General features: G+C 37.3%; 1 protein-coding gene across 3 annotated transcripts in view; it reads right to left on the bottom strand.

Annotated features, from left to right (window-relative positions):
- The window catches only part of MYT1L (myelin transcription factor 1-like), a 399,784-nt gene that overhangs the window by 273,402 nt on the left and 106,384 nt on the right, over window positions 1–19,998 (bottom strand). For all 3 annotated transcript variants that reach the window (XM_006863965.1, XM_006863966.1, XM_006863964.1), the window contains 3 exons: window positions 15,721–15,775; window positions 15,506–15,539; window positions 15,145–15,207 (listed from right to left, as the gene is read on the bottom strand). In XM_006863965.1, coding sequence (XP_006864027.1) covers window positions 15,145–15,207; window positions 15,506–15,539; window positions 15,721–15,775 — 152 coding nt within the window. Of the gene's footprint in view, window positions 1–15,144; window positions 15,208–15,505; window positions 15,540–15,720; window positions 15,776–19,998 lie in introns of those variants that run through there.

The raw sequence follows: 19,998 nt of genomic DNA on the forward strand, positions 1-19,998 counted from the left end.
ATGTATCCACCCTGGCTTTGGGGTGCCTCATTGTCTCCCTTCTTCTGTTTGTCTGTGTATTCTTTCGCTATCCCTATCGCCGCTGGATCTCCCCTCCTCGTGAACCAAACACTCGTGACAACTATGTCGAGGGCAAACCCCGACACTTTCCTATGTCTCTATATTTTCCTCCACTATTTCCCCACTTATTAGAAATCAATTTTGGTTAATTTAAGAAGCTACCCTGACAAAAAACCATATATGTCATAAAGTTCAATTCATTAGGCATTCAGAGCATTTTGTACCTAATTTTAATAATCTGATTAGCACTTTCTCAGACTGATTGTGGTATGGAACTATAAGAATTGACTAGAGCTAGAAGGAAGAAACAGTAATTTAAGAGTGGGAGAGAAACCCGGGATGGAATGGGAGCTCTTCATTGTAAAGAGTGAGAGAGGAGATACTAATGGTGATTTAAGACACAGGTCAAGAGACCGTTAATTTGAAAATTATAAAGTACGTCACAAATATCCACTCGTGTTATGATTGCTATTACTCTTACTATTACAAGAGAGTATGGGGCTTTGGAAGGAGGAACTGGTGTCAAAATTGTTCTGCATTACAATTTTTCCTTCATAGGATCTGCCACGAAAACCATTCTCTGTCATAAGGTAAACAAGCCTGCCATTGATGGCTGATGCCTCAGTTAAGATGAAAAAACATGTTTCTCAAAAACCAAAACCAAATTCACTGCCATCAAGTGAATTTTGACTCATAGTGACTCTGTGTAGGGTTTCTAAGGCTATAAATCTTTATAGGAGCAGAATGATTCATCTTTATCCTATTAATTGGTTGGTAGGTTTGAACTGCTAGCCTTGAGGTTAGCAGTACAGTACTTATCCTAGACTATAAATCCTCTTGCCTTGAAGTCCAGTCTCTTTAGAGCATTTCTGTTTCTATCTTTCCCTCTATTTGCACTCACTCATCTATACTGCATCACATTATGAAGAAAGGAAGGGAAGAGGAAAAGGAGGAGAAATAGATGTGCCCTTATGTGCTCCCCTGTATTGGCCAATCATTGGTGGCATTCTGTTTCTAGTCAGAACTGACTCAATGGCACTTAACAACAACAGACACAGGGTCAAGTAGCTGCTGTACAATTAAGTCCGATCTGCCTATGAATAATAGCAAAGAGAAAACCTATTTTTCACTGCAGTGAAATACAAGCTACAACTACGTCTCACAAGTCTAGGATTTGCAGTCTATTAGGCCCTCCACTGGCCTCCCTGCCCTCTTAGCTCACAGTTCTTATCCCTGGTGTAGGTAGGCCAGACTACAGAGGGCTCCTCAGCTTTCTTGATGAATAAATGAAACCATTATTATTCCACTCCTCTCCCTCCCTTTCCTGTCTGCCCACTTTCTCTGCCCTGGGCTCTCTGGAGAGCACTGACAGTTCATTCAAAAGCATAACAAGCCATCTGATTGGCTGAAGGGAATAACGAAGTGATTTGAGAGCATCACTGAATCCTAATACATTATTTATGAATAGAATTTCTTCCAAGATGTTTATTCCCCCTTCCCTACTCTCGTCTCCCTGGAGTTTTAGGAAATGCATCCACTTGTATACAGTACACATCTCTGGCGATGTCAAATACAGCATAAGGTAATATTCATAGCCCTGAAGAGTAGCTACTAAATGACAATGAATGGATCTTTTAAAATCTGTTGAATTATACAGGTGGGGCTCAGAGCTTTCTCTCAACAGGAAACGGAAGGGTCATTTATCTTAACGATCCATTCAGGGGTATGTAAGTATTCACAGAAGGTCCTACCAGGTTCGGAACAGTCTTTCTTAACAAGGGAACACAAGAGTCTACAAATTTGCTTCACAAATTATCCAGAACATGTCCAGATTATATTTCAACTGAGCTGCTCTTGTTCTATATTACCTGAATACTCCTTGTAGTTTGTTCAAAGTAAATTCCAGGTCAGCAACCACAGTACCTTGCTTTTCTTAAACCATATCCCATTTTTGTCAGTGCTGTTAGTTGCCAGAACCTATTCTTACTCATGGAGAATCCATGGATGCAGAGTAAACTGTTTAATAACATTTTCAAGACTCTGACCTTTCAGAAACAGAGAACCAGGACAGTCTTCTGAGGTGCTTCTGAGTGGGTTCAAATGACCAGTCTTTTCTCTAGCAGTGTAGTACTTAAATGTTTGCATCACCCAAACCAAATCCATTGCTGTTGAGTTGGTTCTGACTCATAGTGACGCGATAGGACAGAATAGAACTGTTCCAGGGGCTTCCAAGGCTCTAAATCATTATGAAAGCAGGCTGCCAAATCCCTCTCCTGTGGAGCTTTCACTTAGCAGCTGCTCCTCAGAAACACAGTACAGGGTTGCTATGAGTCAGAACTGACTAGAAGACACTTAACTACAACAACATGCATGGTCACTTCTTCCTGTTTTTCTCATTAGTTCAAGGTATGAAAATTGATACTGTATGGCAGTACCACTGGACACATGACTGAAAGCATGCTGGGCAAGGCATGTGACTTCCCCATCTCGTACATTTCTTGTTGAACTGATATGGTGCAGTAAAATGAGTTTATGTCTGTAAATTGAAATATTTGAGTTTCAATTTTGAATTGTACAGCAAAATGAATGGTATGATTTTGATGATATATAATTTCCTTGGCCACAATTAAGTTTTTTTTCTTTCTATGTTGTTGTTGTTAAGTGCTATCTAGTCTGTTCCAATTCATAGTGACCCTGTATAGGGTTCCAAGGAGTGCCTGGTGAGCTTGAACTGCCAATCTTGCAGCTCAAACTGACCTTGCAGTCCTGCACATTAACCCACAGCACCACACTAGGACTCCATGTTGTTGTTAAGTGCCATCGAGTTGGTTCCAACCCATAGCAACCCTGTATAGGGCTTCCAAGGAGCAGCTGGTGAGCTTGGACCACTGACCTTGCAGTTCGAATGGCTTTGCAGTCTGGCCCCTTGATTCACAGTGCCACACCAGGACTCCATAGAGACCTTTATATTAACCCTTAAACAAGACAAAGACTCATGAAATATTTTAAATAGGGACCAGGGGACTGAATAGATTTGTAGGTAACTTCTGGCATTAAAGTTCTTTCTTGTTATTGTTACACTTTTTATTATTATTATTTCAGATTCATGTATGTTGTTAGATTTGTTGGTTGGTTGCTTATTCAGAATAAACTCCTTTCTTCTTCATTACCTTTAAAAAAAACCCCAAAAAACAAGCAAACAAAAAACCCCCATTCAATTAGGTAAATATCCTTTGCCAATATAGGTCTTGTTCCTTTGGACAGCGGTTCTCAAAACACAATGTGCATGAGTTTTTTGATCATGGGGACATAATTTAGTTGCCTTGGCTTCACAGATGCTCCTCTCTTACCCCAAATTCAGAGGAAGTCAAAGCTAGAAGTGCTATCAGAAGAGTGAGAAGAATATCTGGAAGAATTACTGAAACACAATGTAGTTGACCCTATCCCTAGAGCTTCTGACTCAACAGCTCTGGGGAAAGGGCAAATTATTTTCAGTTCTAGTAAGTTCCCAGGTGATGTTAATGTTCCAGATTAGGAGACCATACTCTGAGCATCACTGCCTTAGGGCCAGGAGTCCCAGACTCTCAGTTCCAGTAACGGGCTTCATAGTTATGAAGACAATCATACTTGCTTCTCAGTGATTGTTTCAGGAACTGCTTTGAGCTTTGATGATAAAAAAGTATATATTTGTTGACTCCTTGGAAAGTTTTTCCTTACTCTTCTGAGTAAGCTTCTAAAGTTGACTTCATTTAGCCTTCTTCTGAAGTGCTGGTGTGGTACTGTAGGATAAACACTGGGCTGCTAAACCTAAGGTTAGCAGTTCAAACCCACAGCCATTCCTTGGAAACCTTATACAGGGTCATATAAAACAGTACAGACTTAAAGCACTTATTAATAACAACAAGCCTTCCTCTGGAGTTTTATGGGTATGTGTGTGTGGCGGGGCAGATTACAAATCAAGACAAGAAAAGAATACAAAAGAAATTAGAGAATTACAAGAGAGTAACAGGAGAAAGTTGTTAAATAACAAAGATGTCAGTTTGAGGAGTAAGGTGAGCCTGACCTGAGTCATGGTATTTTTAATCACCACATATAAATGTGAAAATTGGACAATGAATACTGAAAGCCCATGGAATGCCAAAAGAACAAACAAATATGTTTTGGAAGAAGTACATACAGAATGCACCTTAGAACGAGGAAGGCAAGACTTCCTCTCTCATTCTTTGGCCATGTTTTCAGGAGGCAGCAGCCTGTGAAGGACATCATGCTTGGTAAAGTGGAGGATCAAGGAAAAAGAGGAAGCTCCCTAACAAGATGGACTGGCACAGTGGCAGCAACAATAGGCTTAAACACAACAACAATTAAGAGGATGGCTCAGTACCTAAGCAGTGTTTTATTCTGCTGTGCACAGGGTCACTATGAGTCAGAACCAACTCAAGGCACCTAACAACAACAGGGTAATGGAACCAAAGTCATAGTATTAACTTTGATTCTACCTCTTAATTTTCAGGTGAGGAAACATAGTTTGATACTGTTTCAGTCAATATGAGTTGGTTTTCCAATTTATTGTAGCTGGAAACATCCTAAATTACACAGAAGTTTTTCAGATGACAACATTAAATTTGTATCAAATTGAAGCAAAAATAGAGCTAAGGTAGCATTTCTTCCCCCTAAATTTTGACTTTGGCAGGAGGAATATATTGAATTTTGGATTTCAATAGTACTTTGGAGTCTAATATTTGAAACATTATTTCTTTTCAATTCAGAAGTCAGCTAGTGAGAGCGCTCAGAGAAGAGGAGAGAAGCAATCACTTATCCAAGTCACTATTCACAGGGTCATTTTGATTATCCCCCAATCTCCTCAAAATTTGAACATAAACACAAATGTAAACTACATTGTTGTTAAGTACCATTGAGCAAGCTCCAACTCATGTTGTTATTGTTGTGAAGTGCCCTTGAGTCAGTTCTGACTCACAGGGACTCTGTATAGGGTTTCTGAGGAGCAGCTGGTGGGTTTGAACTACCGACCTTGTGGTTAACAGTTCACTGTTTACCCTACAGTGCCACTCAATGATAATTATAATAAAATAATTATCCTCCAATATGCATCTAAGCAACTAGATTACATTGCTGCTCATAATGCAAATTTTCTTTAAAAAATCATTAATTAGGATTTCATAAGACAGGTACTTAAGAATGTTTTCTGGAATAGGTATCTGAACTAATTTAAATGGATGTGATAAGAGACGTCTAATACTTTTAGCCCTTATTCCATCCACTGTCCTTTCATCTTCACTTCTCTAATATATGGAGAACCAAGAAAAAAAACCATTGAGTCGATTCTGATTTATTGAGATCCCTTGTGAGTCTGAGTAGAATGGTACTTTATAGGGTTTTCAAAGGCTGATTTTTGGGGGAAGTAGATTCCCAGCCTTTTCTTCCAAGGAGTCTATGGTTAGACTCAAAGCTTTTGGTTAGCTGAGTGCTTAACCACTTGCATGACCCAAGGATAAGTAGGAAACATACACCTCAAAATTAATGTATCCAGTAGATCTACCTAGCATCTGACTAACTTTCAAGGCTTTACTTCAGCATATGCGTAGAAATTTGCATTTCCAGCATACACAGAAGATGAAGACTAACGGGGGTGTGGAGGTGTAACCAAGCCCACCATTTGCAGGCATATTTTGTTGTTGTTTGTAATTACACAGCTGGGTCAACTCCCTTTGATATCTTGCCTTTGAATTTTTCATTGCCACATCAGGATTCTATCACTTGCCACATCAAGAGCTAAAAAGTTGCTGCCACATATTTAAAATAATCCCAACGCAGATGGTGGTAGACTGGAAGTAAAGGATTTTAGTGAATGAACCCTAGACAATAGCTGTAGAGACAATAGCACACTAATCTGATGTATACTCTACTGATGTTTCAGAGGCCTGTTTATATATTTAGTCTTGATATCAAAGGTGATATTGACTTGATATCATCTACGTAGAATTGATAGATGATAGACACTATAGATCTTTTATTACTATACTGGTTGCCTTTATATTTGAACGGAAAAATATTTATGTCCCATACCATTGAATATGGGATTATTTTTAAACTCATGAAATTTACAAAACAAAAATATGTCTTCAAATGTATTTCATGGTTTCAAATACACTCTGTCAGTCACAATGTCTTCTATAATATATTACAAAATAGGCAATGCAGAGGGCATACATGTTAAGAACAAACAATATACAAATTGTTTTCTTAGGATAATGGCCGGGGAATCATTTTTTTAAAGAGGATATTTATTATGACAATAAAGATGAACTGTCAACACAGTCCAAAAAGACTTTGCCTGAATTTGGTATATTTTCACACATACAATTAGTATGAAAGCATCACAACAATGAGTGTGAGAAATCCACTTGCTTTGGTTCTCCACTTCACACAAATAAATCTTTAGATAACAAATTTTTTGCTCCATGTACAACTGTGCCATGCTATCAAATTAATGTTAAAATATGTATGCCCTAACTTATGATTTATACTATCAGTGACAAATAGTAAAAAGGACAGGCATACCATAAAATTTATGGATGGAATGATAGTATGCACAATGATGTCTCATAAAGAAGAAAGGGGGGGCTGTTATTTATTCTGGTGGACTCATGAAATAAAATACAGATAGACTGGCTTGGTAGCTGCGTGCCCAGAATTTTTCATAAACATCCCACAGTGCACCCTGTTGTACAGCAGCCATACATTAATTAGAGCATTCAGCAGACACTGCAATGTGTTACACGCACCCAAGTGCATCTTCATTTTTCACATGCAGGGCCTCACTAATTAAAATCAGCTTTGCAATTAAATGTGGAAAATTGTGTTAAACTTTGAAGCGTGGTTACAAAAAAATGTAATTATTTTTAGGGTATTTTATTTTAATGCAAATGAAATTTCCATCAAAGTGAAACTGGCAAAAAGGGAGGTATAGGAATTTCTATTTCATTCTGTTTCTTCTTCACTTTGTGTGTGTGTGTGTGTATTATAGATGCCCCTCTCAGTTGTGCGTTGCAATGCTCCACTATCTCTCTGCCAGTACCTGGCTCTGTTCCAAAGCTTTTAGTGAGTGCTATCTGTCAAGGCATGAATAATACAGCCCCTAGGCTGTTGGCAGAATCCAAATGAGGCATACATCAGGAAGCAAGCACTCGACTTTAGCTCCAGAACATGCTCTAGTGAAGACAGGCAATTATTCACCCGAGGCTGCCGCCGTGGCAATCACACTGGTGGGTGAAAAGGTATATGAAATGAAAAAAAATATATATCTGAATAAGAAATATGGCACAAAAAGCAGAGAAAAATCAATAATTTTCTAATCAAAAAGAAAATGCTACCATTTGAAGCTTTTAATTTTAAAGTTTCAAGATCAAATGATTTGGTTCTATTTTCTAAATTGGGAAAGATTTAGATACAACACCCAACCTGGCACCTAGCTTTCTGAGTGCATGTTGAGTGTTCAAAGAATTCTAGAGCTAAATTAGGGTCAAATATTTCACCAGAACCCTACGCTCAATAAACAAGTAGCAGTTAAAAGTATTACAGTGTAAGGGGAATGAAAATGAAATCCATGAAATTTCAGAAGTAAATGAAGAGAATTCACAAATGGTACAGAGAAAGAAACAGATAAAAAATCAATCTATTATTATGGGCTTCCTCATCTTTATACATTTTAGGTTTATACAGGAATCCTGGTGTGGCACTGTAGGATAAAGCACTGGATTGCAAAGACAGTTTGAATTGCAAGATTGGCAGTTCAAAACTACAAACCTCTCCTCGGAAACCTTATACAGGGTTACTATGAGTCAGAACGGACTTGATGGCATTTAGCGACAACAATAAGGTTTATATAGAAATCACTATATAGAAGTAACTTAAGAAATTAATTTAATTTCAGATGTTCTACTATGTGTATAACTAGTTAAGTGCTGTCGAGTAGATTCTGACTCACAGTGACCCTGCATAGGGTTTCCAAGGAGTAGCTGATGGATTTGAACCACAAACTTGTGGTTAGCAGTCCAGTGCTGATCCTATAACACCACTAATATAAGTAATGCAAACCCCTCAAATTCCAGCAGATTATTCATACTAATGTGTAAGCACTATATTTTGATTATTCCTATTTCTAATTTTTATTAGAAACTTTAAAAAATAAAACATTTAGAACAAGAAAGAAACCATTTTTTGATTACCAAATTATTTCCTATAAACATATTCATTTCTAGCCATCAAGTTACACTTTGTTTTTAACACAAGCAATACATTGTATCAACATAAGGAGCACAACACATGCTATGCATATAAGCCATAGAATTGTTAAACTTCATCAAATGTTCAAAAATAGATTTTTTACAAAACCGCCTTGAATCTAGGCTCTTCACTCCTATCTTATTATCTGTTTATGTTGTATTCTGGATTGAAAAGATCCCCTTCTCAGGTATATGAGCTCTAATAAAACAATTATAAATAAAGAGTGCTATGTGTGGTTCCCTTCTCAACAAGTTCCCACCTTTATATAATCTCAGTGTTGGGGCATTGCCAACAGAAAACAACCAACCATGATCTCCTCCTAGGTCCCTCCAGGTGGTCCATCATACTTTTTAGTGTTCAGGTGTTTGGGACCCCCAGCAGCAGCAGCAGCTAGGTCTCCTGCACTTGATATATTGTTGTTCATACTAGTCATGCAAGCTACTTCCAAATTTCAATTTGGATGGCTTCTGAGTATTCCATTTTTTTCCTACCACCCATCGGAATTCTGATGTAGTGCTGTGAATTAATACACTGGACTGCAAGGTCGGTTTGAACCACAAAGTCTGTAGCAGTTCAAGCTCACCAGCTGCTCCCTGGAAACCTTATGCAGGATCTGTATATGAGTAGAACCAACTGGACGCCACTTAACAACTTCTACTAAAACATAACAGGCACTCTCCTTTTATTCCATGGGCGCTTTAAATGCTTGTGGCACTATAGGATAAACACTGCAAGGTTGTAGGATAATTGCAAGGTTAGTGGAAACCCTATACAGGGGTATTATGAGTCAGAATGACTCCAGAGCACTTAACAGCAAATCACAAATTTGTTTGCCCAGTGGGGAAGGGAGTAATTGAGAGAATGGAGAGTGGAGACAATGGGGGAGATTTAGCAAGTTCATGTCCCCTAAACTTGGAGCTCTAAGAAGTAAACTTTGGAAAATTCACCATGATTGGAGTTTCATTTATGTATCTGAATAATGAAGCTCTGTGATTGAAGTCCAGTTTTTAGACTCACAAATGTTTCTAGGCATCTCTAAGATGTAAACATTCAATAGAAATAAAACTGGCATGGTAACTTTTCTTTCTTTCCAATTTGACTCTTTCAAAGATAATGGCCCATCAGTGAGCATTTTTAACACACTCCATAGTCTTTTTCTGTAGTGTTAGGTCTTACCTTATTTTTTTTTCCTGGCACTGGAGTGAGTGGGAGGTGTCATGGGAGAATTGCCCTTTACATTTTAAATGACACTACAAAAAGAAAACCACAAGAAGATGACGAGTTGTGCTGTGTTTCGTATTGAATGCTGTCTTGACATTTTCTCCTTTGTCCTCCAGTACGTTCTGAAGCTATGTTTGAGATCTGGATAGGCCCTTCACTGTGACTAGCGATAATGCTACCAATTCCTTTGCTTTGTACATTTTCTTTTACTTCCCTGTTTTCCTTTTTCTGGAGGCATCGTGTGCTGGTGCTGTGAATGAAATGTTTTCACCACTTCCATGGCGGAAGAGTTTTGTATCTATGCAAAATTTAAAAGAATCTGTACTCTGTATACGTACATAGTAGTAGAATATGTTTAAGCCAAACACGAAGCAGATATGTTAAATATTTGTCGATGTTAAGCTCTGTGAAGTCCTTCGGGCTCATAGCGACCCTGAGGCTTTAAATCTTCGTGGGAGCAGATCGCTTCATCTCCAGCAAAGCAGCTGGCAGGTTCAACTGCGGACCTTGTGGTTCGCAGTCCAGTGCGTACCATATGGAGCAACTGCGCTCCCCCTGTTATATATTCAGAAGTCCAAGTAAACATATTTGTTTCATAATATGAGAGAAACGTCTAGCCCCGATTTCATGATGTATTTGTCATACTGTTGTTGGTGTTAAGTGCCATTGAGTAGGTTCTGACTCAGCGACTCTGCATAGGGTTTCGGAGGAGCGACTGTTGAGTTTGAACTGCAGACCTTGTGATTCGAAGTCCAGTGCTGATCCTACAGCATCACACCAGAAATTCATATTTATATGTTAATACTATAAAACCTTGTGTTGTTGTTAAGTGCTGTGGAGTTGGTTCAGACTCATGTTGTTGTTGTGTGCCGTCAAGTCGATTCTGACTCATAGCAATCCTGGACAGGGTTTCGGAAACGCTACCTGTAAATCTGAAACACTGACTTTGTAGTTCAGCACATTAACCAGCTGCGCCACAACGGGACTCATAGTAACCCTGTATGCAGATTTCAAGGCCTTCAAATCTTTGCGGAAGCAAAAGCTTCATCTTTCTCCCTGCGAGTGGTTGGTGGCTTGAACCGCCAACCTTGTGGTTTGTAGTCCGGTGCTTATCATATAAAACCTTACTTGTGGAAAACAAATGACTGATTCACATGCCAGGATTTTAATGATGTTTTCTAAGTATTAGTTCATAAAAGACCTGGCCTTGCATACCTGTATCAGGACACAAAAATGTTGACTGAGCTTGGATCCCTACTGTGGAATGTATGGGAATTCAAACTTACTTATTTTCATTGTCAAGAGAGCTTGTTCCTCCTGAGAAATTGATATAATCCTTTTATCAGATAATTAGAACTCTACAATTCTTCCTTTTCATTTTTTGCCTTGGCTGCCAAGAGACTCAGGACTAAATTTAATACTATGTTAAAACCCCTGATATATCCTAGATTTCTTGAACAATTATGTTTCCATTTCCCTTGTTATTCCTAGTTTATATTTTTGTTTTAATTTTTAACTGTTCACTTACTATCCACTACCTCAAATTATTTATGGACTATTAGATATCCTGAACTATTTACACAACTAGAATATCTATGAATAGATTATAATTTTCCCCAAACATAATCTTTGAATTAAGATAGAAAACCCAATAAAATAAGCATCATAACCTTAACTTCTATCCTCCCAACACTTAAACAAGATCTTAAATTGTGAAATCCTTTTTCAAAGTGTTTCCTTTCACAGGTATTGATCAAGGATCGATTCTTCTCTGCTATTCCCAATTTCTTACAAATCCACAACCCTGTCTCTGTCCTTCTGGGTTAAAAAAAAAAACAGAGCAAAACAATCAGTTCTAGAAATTATGTCTATGGAAACCCAAGACACTATTGAAGATGCCTGATTAATGCTAAAGTTGTATGCCCTACAAAGTGGTATACTAATATATTAACTTTTTTATTTTCTTAGAAATTTTTTCTATAGTGCAGTGGGCCTAAATGGTAGAGATCATCTTCTTACTTGGAATTCAATGTTTTGTAAAAATTCTCATCATTTGCATTATTGATTACTTGTGCATACATTATTTTTTGTATGTACAAAGAGATACTTTAACATACTAGTATGACACAGTTTTACTTAGTTATGAACTGTTGTGATCTATGAGTAAAGTGAAATTCTAGCCTTCAGTAGCATATATTCACTCAAAATTCAAATTATTGTTAGAAGATTACAAAGGGCAGAAAATTTCACGGAAAGCAAACCCAAAACTGCCACTCTTTTGATTGACTTTGAAGAGGACTGATGCTCTGTATCTCAACTGGAAATTAGCTAAAAAAAAGACCTGCCATCTAGTCGATTCAAACTCACAGTGAACCTATAGGACCAGGTGGAACTGCTTCATAGTATTTCAGACGCTGTAAATCATTACAGAAGCAGATATCTACATCTTTGTCTCTCTGAGAGACTGCTAGGTTTTCAACCACTGACATTGCCCTCAGCAGCCCAACACACATTGCCCTTAGCAGCCCAACACGTAAGCCATTGCACCACCAGGTCTTCTTAGGAATCTAACAGCAAAAGTAAGTTACAACTGTATTTGTGGAGTGTGTGCTTGTATTTATGTATTATGAATAGGAGGAGGAAACTTAAGTAGTCAGTAAACTTTTAAAACCAGAATAAATACAGCATGATGAAATTGAAATCATACACATTTAAAAGGTCAATAATCATAAAACGCTAATGCACAAATGAGCCGTATCTATCAAAATGAGCATGATTTTAATGCAAGAAATCCAAATGTAATTTTTTAGCTACAAACTACTGGTAGTATATATGGTGATGGTTGTGGTTATGTGCCATGGAGTCAGATCCGACTCACAGGGATCCTGTATTGTGTTTCTGAGGCTGGAAATCCTTATGGGGACAGAAAGTGTCATCTTTTTCCCTCAGATCAGCTGGTGGATTTAAAATGCTGACCTTGCAGTAAGTAAGCAGCCCAGCAGTAATCAGTGCACTATCAGTGCTTCTTGGTAATAAATGGACTTCAAATTATAAAAATTAAAAAATGTTTTTACTTGGTATTTCAAAGAAATGCCTCTCAGAAGGTTTGACTAGTAACATAGTTTTATAATGATAATTAGTTATACATACCACTGTCTGCATGATCCCACTTTAATACTGAGGAACCTAATGTCCAGAAATGCTAACTAACTTGTCCCAGCACCCTCCACTGATTAAACAGGAAATTAGAACCTGGAACTCTTATCTGAGGAGATGTTCTTTTTTAGTATACCACAGAGTAGCTGTTAATTAAACAAAAAGTAGCAATTCTAACAATTATGTATGATATGACACATGGTGCAAAATGATCAATTATTTTAAACTTAAAAATATATATATTGAAAAAATTTTCAATTTGAATGTCTTTGGAATCCATCTTAAAATTCTACCCAGTTATTTCCTTTAAGATGGGGAAGACATAGGTCAGGCAATCTAAATGCCTTATTCAAAAAATAATAAAACAAACCTAGATTTTAAGAATCAGGCTACTTTTGGCATTAGCATCATATCTCAGAAGGAAGGTGATAACCAGTCATATTCTGCACACACCCAATCATCGTAAGTATAATTTTTTAAGCAGGGAAATATATTTCATATATATATATTTCTGGTGTGGCATTGTGGGTTAATTCGCTGGACTGCAAAGTTGTTTGACCTACATGGTCGGCATGGTCAGTGGTTCAAGCTCATCAGCCCCTACTCGGAAACCCTATACAGGGTCGCTTTGGGCCACAACAGACTCGGCGGCACTTAACAACAACAAAATATATATGTATGTGTATATCTCATAGAGACACATCAATACATATTGTTTATCTTAGCGGAGTTCAACATGGTTAGGACATGAAAATTTGAAAGAATTATTTGGAATGGAAATGTCATAATATTTCCAGCAAAATGTTGGTTATGAAACTATATCAAGTTGATACCTAATTTACACTACTTAGAAAAATTTAACAATTCCTTTTGGTAAAATTATAACTCTAACTATTGACAAATCAAAAGATTATTAAGGGAAAATTAGATTTTATTCATTGTTTACTAAGTTGTTTTTCATTGAAAACATAAATAATATAAATTTTAAACTTTTAAATTACAGTTTTACATGCAGAACACTTCTTAAATATGTAAATATTTAAAATAAGCTACATATTATTACTATTACAGAGTTCAAAATTCAAAAGTTTACTATTTCATTTTATATAATAACAATGATAATATAAGAAATTAAATTTGACAACCTAAGTTACTCATGCCCACCCCCTTCAAATTAAGTGACCTATCACTCCATTGGTGCGTAACAGACAAAGTCTGATAACCAATTCATGATGAATGCTCATTAAAAATTTCCTTCCTCCTTAGATACTAGCATGGGGATTTTAGGAGTCATTTATAAATTTCCCCTGGACTTTACTAAGGGACAATCAAAATAATTGCTTGATTTCACATAAATTAATATTCAGATGAAAGGAAATAAATAGTAAGGCATTGAATAAAGGTCATCCTGGGAAGCTGCAGTTACACCTGCTTTGGAATCCAAGTTTTGATTACATGTGCCTGATTATTGGTGGTTTGTTACATGGGAATCATCTTAGTCTTAGCAACCTACTTTGTTGAAAAACCAGAAAAAAAAAAAATTGTTATAGCCTACAAACCTTTCTAATTCACCATAACTGAAACCTTCCTATTGAAATGCAAATTGCATTCACATTAAAAGAAGAAAATGTTTACTCAGAAATAAAAGAAAAATCCCCCAAACAACCGAGAGAGATTGATCTGAAAGTGACTTTCAGTCACAGGTACGTAAGATATAAATTTTCTGTAATGCATTTTTAGTAATAATTACCCAACCACATCATTTTCTGGATGTTTTTTATACTCATCACTGAAATCACAGTATTTACAAGGATAATATAATCATTTAAGTTGCAAAGTCTCATTAGCATGGTGTGTCTTGGACTTTCACCTCCAGAAGCAACCTCATCCTGCAGCTGCCTCAATGCCAAGTGAGGGCTTTGTTTCTCATGCTGAACTCTTAAATTATAGAAACTGTGCTAGTACAAAAAGGTCAATAAGGCCACATTTTAATTTGCCATCCATGATTGACCATTCTGCAGCTACCAGAATGAGAAAATTGGCAAGTAGAAATAATCCTTCTCAATAAAACAGTAGGGGGTGGAGGAGAGTGAGTTGGCAGTGTGCTGACTGCTGCATATGTATCTAGGGGAAAACGAGTTTAAGGGTAGTTTTAATTTGTGTCATCTTATGGCTATCATTAATGCTGCCCATGAAACAGTGAGAAAGTCTTTTGTTTTGAAAACCTGTACAAGAGACAAAAGATTGCGCACATGAGAAAAGGAAAAGAAAGCACCACATGCATTGTTCCCCCAAAAGGCTTAACCATTCATTTTCATCACTTGGTTTGTATCTCTAACTCAGGCCACGTTAGACAATTCGGATAGCAAGTCCTTTCAGTTATATTGTGAAAAGATGCATTACCTTCTGTGTCTTGCATATTTGCCACTAACATGACCACTGCCATCACAGCCCGGAGTGGGACAGCTGCAACAGGAAAGAATTAATTATACAGGTGTCGGTGTGCTGCAAACAGATTATACTGAAAGCTTCAGTGGGCATTAGAGAGAAGAAGGGCGACAAAGACAGAAGAGAGAAATCAAATACTGAAAGGAGGGAAAAATTAAGGGATGCTTTTTATTAGCAAGTCGCAGGGGAATTAATTTCATCAGTGCAGCAGGGCATGAGCAAACCACCAATGAACTTGAAAGTGCATTATACCCATTAAAAGGCATGAATTTTCTAAATTGCTAATGGGGATACATTTTACCCGCAGAGCACTAACCTGAACAGCTCTTGTATGGCTGGTTCCACGGGAACTGCAGAGAGATGGAAAATATATAAAAATTTATCATCTATTACAAGTACTCCTCTTCTACAGAAAATTACCAAAAAGGTTGTGTAAAAGCAGGGGTCAGAATGAATCGTGCAAAGAGATTCTGCTGGATGAAGGTCACCCTGAGCTGGGCCTCCAGTGATTTAGTGAAGCAGCGGACGTACCTCGAACACCTTTGGAGCGTGTGCGATGGCGCTTCTCCTCAGTATCCACCTCCATCTGGGAATAGATTAGCAGGCAGTCAATGTTCTTATCCTGCATGCACAGACTATCAATGCATGGAGCTGTGCACTCTCCCTGGCAGTTTATTGACAGTATTTTAATCCTGTTTCCCTCTGTAAAGTGAAGCCCTCTACAAGGCTGGGGGTGGGAAAGACAAGGGTCAGGCAATCTAAATGTATTCTTTAAAAAAATAATAAATGAAATCTTGGTCTCGTAGGGAATATTTAATCAGGAGTCCTCTGTACTGCGTAACAGGACAGAATTTGATGAACCTTGAGGTGCAATGTATTTATTCTCTTTTAAAAGACTTAATTAGAATACAACAGCGGTGATTCTGAGTTTACTCTGCACCCAGAATATAATGGATAGCTGTTAAGTTATATGAAAAACAAAATGATCAGATTCTCCTTGTAACTGAAAGGTCATAGATACAGTGAGACCGTGAGAGCAGAACTCACAGGACTACCTTGCTTTTCTGGATTTTGCAAGTTTTCTTCCTTTGGCAAGGTGCAATCTTACTACATTCCCACTACTCTTTACTCATGGAAAATATTTGAATTTTCTCTCAATGACAGGGTTTCTCCTTAAACAGGTCTGGCTTTCTCGGGTTTTAGAGTGTAACAGAGGGACTGTATTTGTACCATTGGGATTTGCTTCCAATGTTTGACATCTAGAATGTAACTGTCATTGCTGTGTATCCAAATTGTTAGTTTGTTTTTAAGAGATCTTTACCCTTTGCTTATAGTAACTGGCACCTGTCTTACAATCAGAGATTACAGTTTTCATGTATTATCTTGTTTGATGCTCACAATTTTTCAAGGAAGGTATATTTATTATTTCTATCTGACATATGAGAAAGCTGAAATTCAGACTATTTGACTTGCTCCTGATCATCCGCGTAAAACGTTTTTAGGTTAGGGACCTGAAACCAAGCCATCTGTCTCAAAATGCCATCTTTAAACAACAGGGACACATTGTCACATGGATAAACATGGACATGTAGTTTTCAAATATTTCCACAATGTATGAACAATTTACACATGACAAAACTGTGTGGTAGGGGCTGGTAAGAGATAAGCAGGGAAAATGACAGCTCATTTTGACCAGATTGCAGGAAGACAACTTTCCAAGCCCCGTCTGTGACTTTTTGCCCTATCTAATACAGCTCCAGCTGGATTCCAAGGCAGAAAACAAGGACACCATAAAATGTCATCTATGCACGATTTACCACACTCTAGATAGACATCAAAGCCACTTTCTCCACAGTCTATGAAAAGTACCGAAAGAATGAAGCCAAGAGGACTTCAGTTAGATGCATATGGTTCTATTAAAAGCACATTACGTAAGAGAACAACATAGACCTGCCATTGCAATAAATTATTACCAAGGCATGATTCTCAGCAGATATAATACCAAGGAATCATAATGTCACATTGGTCACTCATGATTGAATATTTAAATCAATTAATGTGCAAATATTTATTAATTAATACACTATGCTGAAAGGAGCTCTGGTAGCACAGTGGTTACGAATCGGGCTGTGAACCACAAGGTCAACAGTACAAAACTACCAGCTGTTCCACGGTAGAAAGATGAGGTGTTCTGCTCCCATACAGATTTACAGCCTCGGAATCCTGTACCGGGTCACTATGAGTCAGAACCAACTCAAGGCACCTAACAACAACAGGGTAATGGAACCAAAGTCATAGTATTAACTTTGATTCTACCTCTTAATTTTCAGGTGAGGAAACATAGTTTGATACTGTTTCAGTCAATATGAGTTGGTTTTCCAATTTATTGTAGCTGGAAACATCCTAAATTACACAGAAGTTTTTCAGATGACAACATTAAATTTGTATCAAATTGAAGCAAAAATAGAGCTAAGGTAGCATTTCTTCCCCCTAAATTTTGACTTTGGCAGGAGGAATATATTGAATTTTGGATTTCAATAGTACTTTGGAGTCTAATATTTGAAACATTATTTCTTTTCAATTCAGAAGTCAGCTAGTGAGAGCGCTCAGAGAAGAGGAGAGAAGCAATCACTTATCCAAGTCACTATTCACAGGGTCATTTTGATTATCCCCCAATCTCCTCAAAATTTGAACATAAACACAAATGTAAACTACATTGTTGTTAAGTACCATTGAGCAAGCTCCAACTCATGTTGTTATTGTTGTGAAGTGCCCTTGAGTCAGTTCTGACTCACAGGGACTCTGTATAGGGTTTCTGAGGAGCAGCTGGTGGGTTTGAACTACCGACCTTGTGGTTAACAGTTCACTGTTTACCCTACAGTGCCACTCAATGATAATTATAATAAAATAATTATCCTCCAATATGCATCTAAGCAACTAGATTACATTGCTGCTCATAATGCAAATTTTCTTTAAAAAATCATTAATTAGGATTTCATAAGACAGGTACTTAAGAATGTTTTCTGGAATAGGTATCTGAACTAATTTAAATGGATGTGATAAGAGACGTCTAATACTTTTAGCCCTTATTCCATCCACTGTCCTTTCATCTTCACTTCTCTAATATATGGAGAACCAAGAAAAAAAACCATTGAGTCGATTCTGATTTATTGAGATCCCTTGTGAGTCTGAGTAGAATGGTACTTTATAGGGTTTTCAAAGGCTGATTTTTTGGGGAAGTAGATTCCCAGCCTTTTCTTCCAAGGAGTCTATGGTTAGACTCAAAGCTTTTGGTTAGCTGAGTGCTTAACCACTTGCATGACCCAAGGATAAGTAGGAAACATACACCTCAAAATTAATGTATCCAGTAGATCTACCTAGCATCTGACTAACTTTCAAGGCTTTACTTCAGCATATGCGTAGAAATTTGCATTTCCAGCATACACAGAAGATGAAGACTAACGGGGGTGTGGAGGTGTAACCAAGCCCACCATTTGCAGGCATATTTTGTTGTTGTTTGTAATTACACAGCTGGGTCAACTCCCTTTGATATCTTGCCTTTGAATTTTTCATTGCCACATCAGGATTCTATCACTTGCCACATCAAGAGCTAAAAAGTTGCTGCCACATATTTAAAATAATCCCAACGCAGATGGTGGTAGACTGGAAGTAAAGGATTTTAGTGAATGAACCCTAGACAATAGCTGTAGAGACAATAGCACACTAATCTGATGTATACTCTACTGATGTTTCAGAGGCCTGTTTATATATTTAGTCTTGATATCAAAGGTGATATTGACTTGATATCATCTACGTAGAATTGATAGATGATAGACACTATAGATCTTTTATTACTATACTGGTTGCCTTTATATTTGAACGGAAAAATATTTATGTCCCATACCATTGAATATGGGATTATTTTTAAACTCATGAAATTTACAAAACAAAAATATGTCTTCAAATGTATTTCATGGTTTCAAATACACTCTGTCAGTCACAATGTCTTCTATAATATATTACAAAATAGGCAATGCAGAGGGCATACATGTTAAGAACAAACAATATACAAATTGTTTTCTTAGGATAATGGCCGGGGAATCATTTTTTTAAAGAGGATATTTATTATGACAATAAAGATGAACTGTCAACACAGTCCAAAAAGACTTTGCCTGAATTTGGTATATTTTCACACATACAATTAGTATGAAAGCATCACAACAATGAGTGTGAGAAATCCACTTGCTTTGGTTCTCCACTTCACACAAATAAATCTTTAGATAACAAATTTTTTGCTCCATGTACAACTGTGCCATGCTATCAAATTAATGTTAAAATATGTATGCCCTAACTTATGATTTATACTATCAGTGACAAATAGTAAAAAGGACAGGCATACCATAAAATTTATGGATGGAATGATAGTATGCACAATGATGTCTCATAAAGAAGAAAGGGGGGGCTGTTATTTATTCTGGTGGACTCATGAAATAAAATACAGATAGACTGGCTTGGTAGCTGCGTGCCCAGAATTTTTCATAAACATCCCACAGTGCACCCTGTTGTACAGCAGCCATACATTAATTAGAGCATTCAGCAGACACTGCAATGTGTTACACGCACCCAAGTGCATCTTCATTTTTCACATGCAGGGCCTCACTAATTAAAATCAGCTTTGCAATTAAATGTGGAAAATTGTGTTAAACTTTGAAGCGTGGTTACAAAAAAATGTAATTATTTTTAGGGTATTTTATTTTAATGCAAATGAAATTTCCATCAAAGTGAAACTGGCAAAAAGGGAGGTATAGG

Source organism: Chrysochloris asiatica, unplaced genomic scaffold (assembly GCF_000296735.1).
Source record: "Chrysochloris asiatica unplaced genomic scaffold, ChrAsi1.0 scaffold00058, whole genome shotgun sequence".
Classification (NCBI taxonomy): domain Eukaryota; kingdom Metazoa; phylum Chordata; class Mammalia; order Afrosoricida; family Chrysochloridae; genus Chrysochloris; species Chrysochloris asiatica.